Source organism: Propithecus coquereli, unplaced genomic scaffold (assembly GCF_000956105.1).
Source record: "Propithecus coquereli isolate 6110/MARCELLA unplaced genomic scaffold, Pcoq_1.0 Scaffold85, whole genome shotgun sequence".
Classification (NCBI taxonomy): domain Eukaryota; kingdom Metazoa; phylum Chordata; class Mammalia; order Primates; family Indriidae; genus Propithecus; species Propithecus coquereli.
The window spans coordinates 525,814-527,682 of NW_012154729.1; the positions used below are offsets into that span (position 1 = coordinate 525,814).

Below are 1,869 nucleotides of genomic sequence, written 5' to 3' on the forward strand. Positions count from 1 at the left end.
AAGAGCACAAAACATTCTACGATAAAGACATCTGCACCCAAATGTTTATGGCAGCACAATTCACTATTGCAAGGATGTGGAAACAACCCAAGTGCCCGTCAATCCATGAGTGGATTATTAAAATTTGGTATATGTATACAATGGAATATTACTCAATCATAAGAAACGACAGTGATCTAGAACCTCTTATACTTTCCTGGATTAAACAACCGAGGTTTTAACAGCCAGGGCTGCAAGATACTAACCTTTCCAGATCTGCTGCTGCTGTCGGCGCCACCTGGCGGTCGTTATCTGCTTACAGAAGGGGATTGTGGGTCCTAACGGCACTAATATCAGGAATCTCTAGGTGGTAGCACCCCTTTCCTTGGTCCGTTTGTGAAACGGAGTTTGGCCAGGCGTATTCAGGGAGACCCATCTCCTGTTCCCTGCTTTTCAAACAGGTTGCAGGTCGCAGGCAGGGGCCGTGGCGAAGGCAGTCTGCGTCCAGGCCCCATGGGCAGCCCTGGCATCCAGAGCAGTACCTGCCGGTGGCAGTGGGGGCAGGCTTTGCCACTCTGCCTGCCGCGAAGTCTCTGGCTTCGGGAACCTAAGGACCATCGGTTCAATGAGGAAGTGGTTGGAAGAATCTGATACAGTTGTCGTGTCAAATCATGGCTCAGAAGGGGACATAATTTAGTGACAGTGAGGTCACATGAAAGATCACACAATTTCTGGAAGTCAGCAGACAATTTAGAAACTATTAGAATTATTTGATACATTGTTTGCACTGTAGCTCATCATTTAAAGCAGTTTTATTAGAAAATAAAAGGGAATATATTTTTTAAATTTTATGTATACGTTTATTTATATATTAGAGTACCACATTGTTTTAAAATATTTTAGTATCACCTGTGTACACAGGTATGTTTTGAATACCAACCTGTACACTTATGAATATATGGGTACATATATATGCACACATGTATATATAGACACATGGTAGACACTTGGAAGTATTCTATCTTGTTTTCTGAATAGAAAGTTGGTCACATAATAACACTTTTAGGTACCCTTTTCCCACTCCTTCATACTTTTTTTTAATGTTGTCCATCCAGATAGTGTATATGGTATTACTTATTTAATATACTATTTGCTAATGATTTATATCTTGCCTATTTTAAGAAAAGATTTGAGGTGGTTTGTGATAGTAAATCATATATAAAACAAGGCAATGGAAAAATATTTGTAAGATTGAAAGACCATCAAGAAAAGAGAGATGAGCATAGGTAAGCTAAACAGTCACAATTTTCGTGTTGAATTTCAGAGGAAAACAAAAGGGAAACAAAATGGGCTATTGCTTCTGGGTCCTCACCTCTGAAGGAGAGCCGGGGTTGATTGTGTCTAGAAGGACTCCCAGGCAAGCAGGGCCAATGGAGACAAGGAGTCTCTCAGTAGTAGTATCTGGTGACACCAAAACAAGAGGAGTGGCTTTGTGAGGACTTGAGTGAGAGGCCAAACTCTATAAGGCACAAGCAGCACTCTGAATGGGTTGGCCAACCCAAGAGGACAAAGGCAGAAGGCAGAGCTCTTTTGGGTAGATGCCTAATAGTGTGGGATGTTAAAATGATCTTTAAGGACTGAGTAACAGCTGTGGGCAACAGCTAGCATTGCCGGGCCAGCCACGGGGTAGGAGGGACAGCAGTGTTTCAAGGGCATGGATATAGAGCCTGTATACTGCTTTGTATCATAAAAGAAACCTACATTCATGGTGACTATTAATTTTGTAAATGACACAGAAATGTTCTTCTCATGAATGCTTCTCCTAATATTCCTTGACAAAAGATAGGGCACATGATTTAAAAAAAAAAAAAAAAAAAAGTCTGGATAAGA

At 41.1% G+C, this 1,869-nt stretch overlaps 1 protein-coding gene across 1 annotated transcript in view; it reads right to left on the bottom strand.

Annotated features, from left to right (window-relative positions):
- Positions 1 to 401: 401 nt before the first annotated feature.
- The window catches only part of GAS2L3 (growth arrest-specific 2 like 3), a 59,580-nt gene continuing 58,112 nt past the window's right edge, over positions 402 to 1,869 (bottom strand). Inside the window, exon 10 of the mRNA XM_012663983.1 lies at positions 402 to 710. Coding sequence (XP_012519437.1) covers positions 402 to 710 — 309 coding nt within the window. The remainder of the gene's footprint in view (positions 711 to 1,869) is intronic.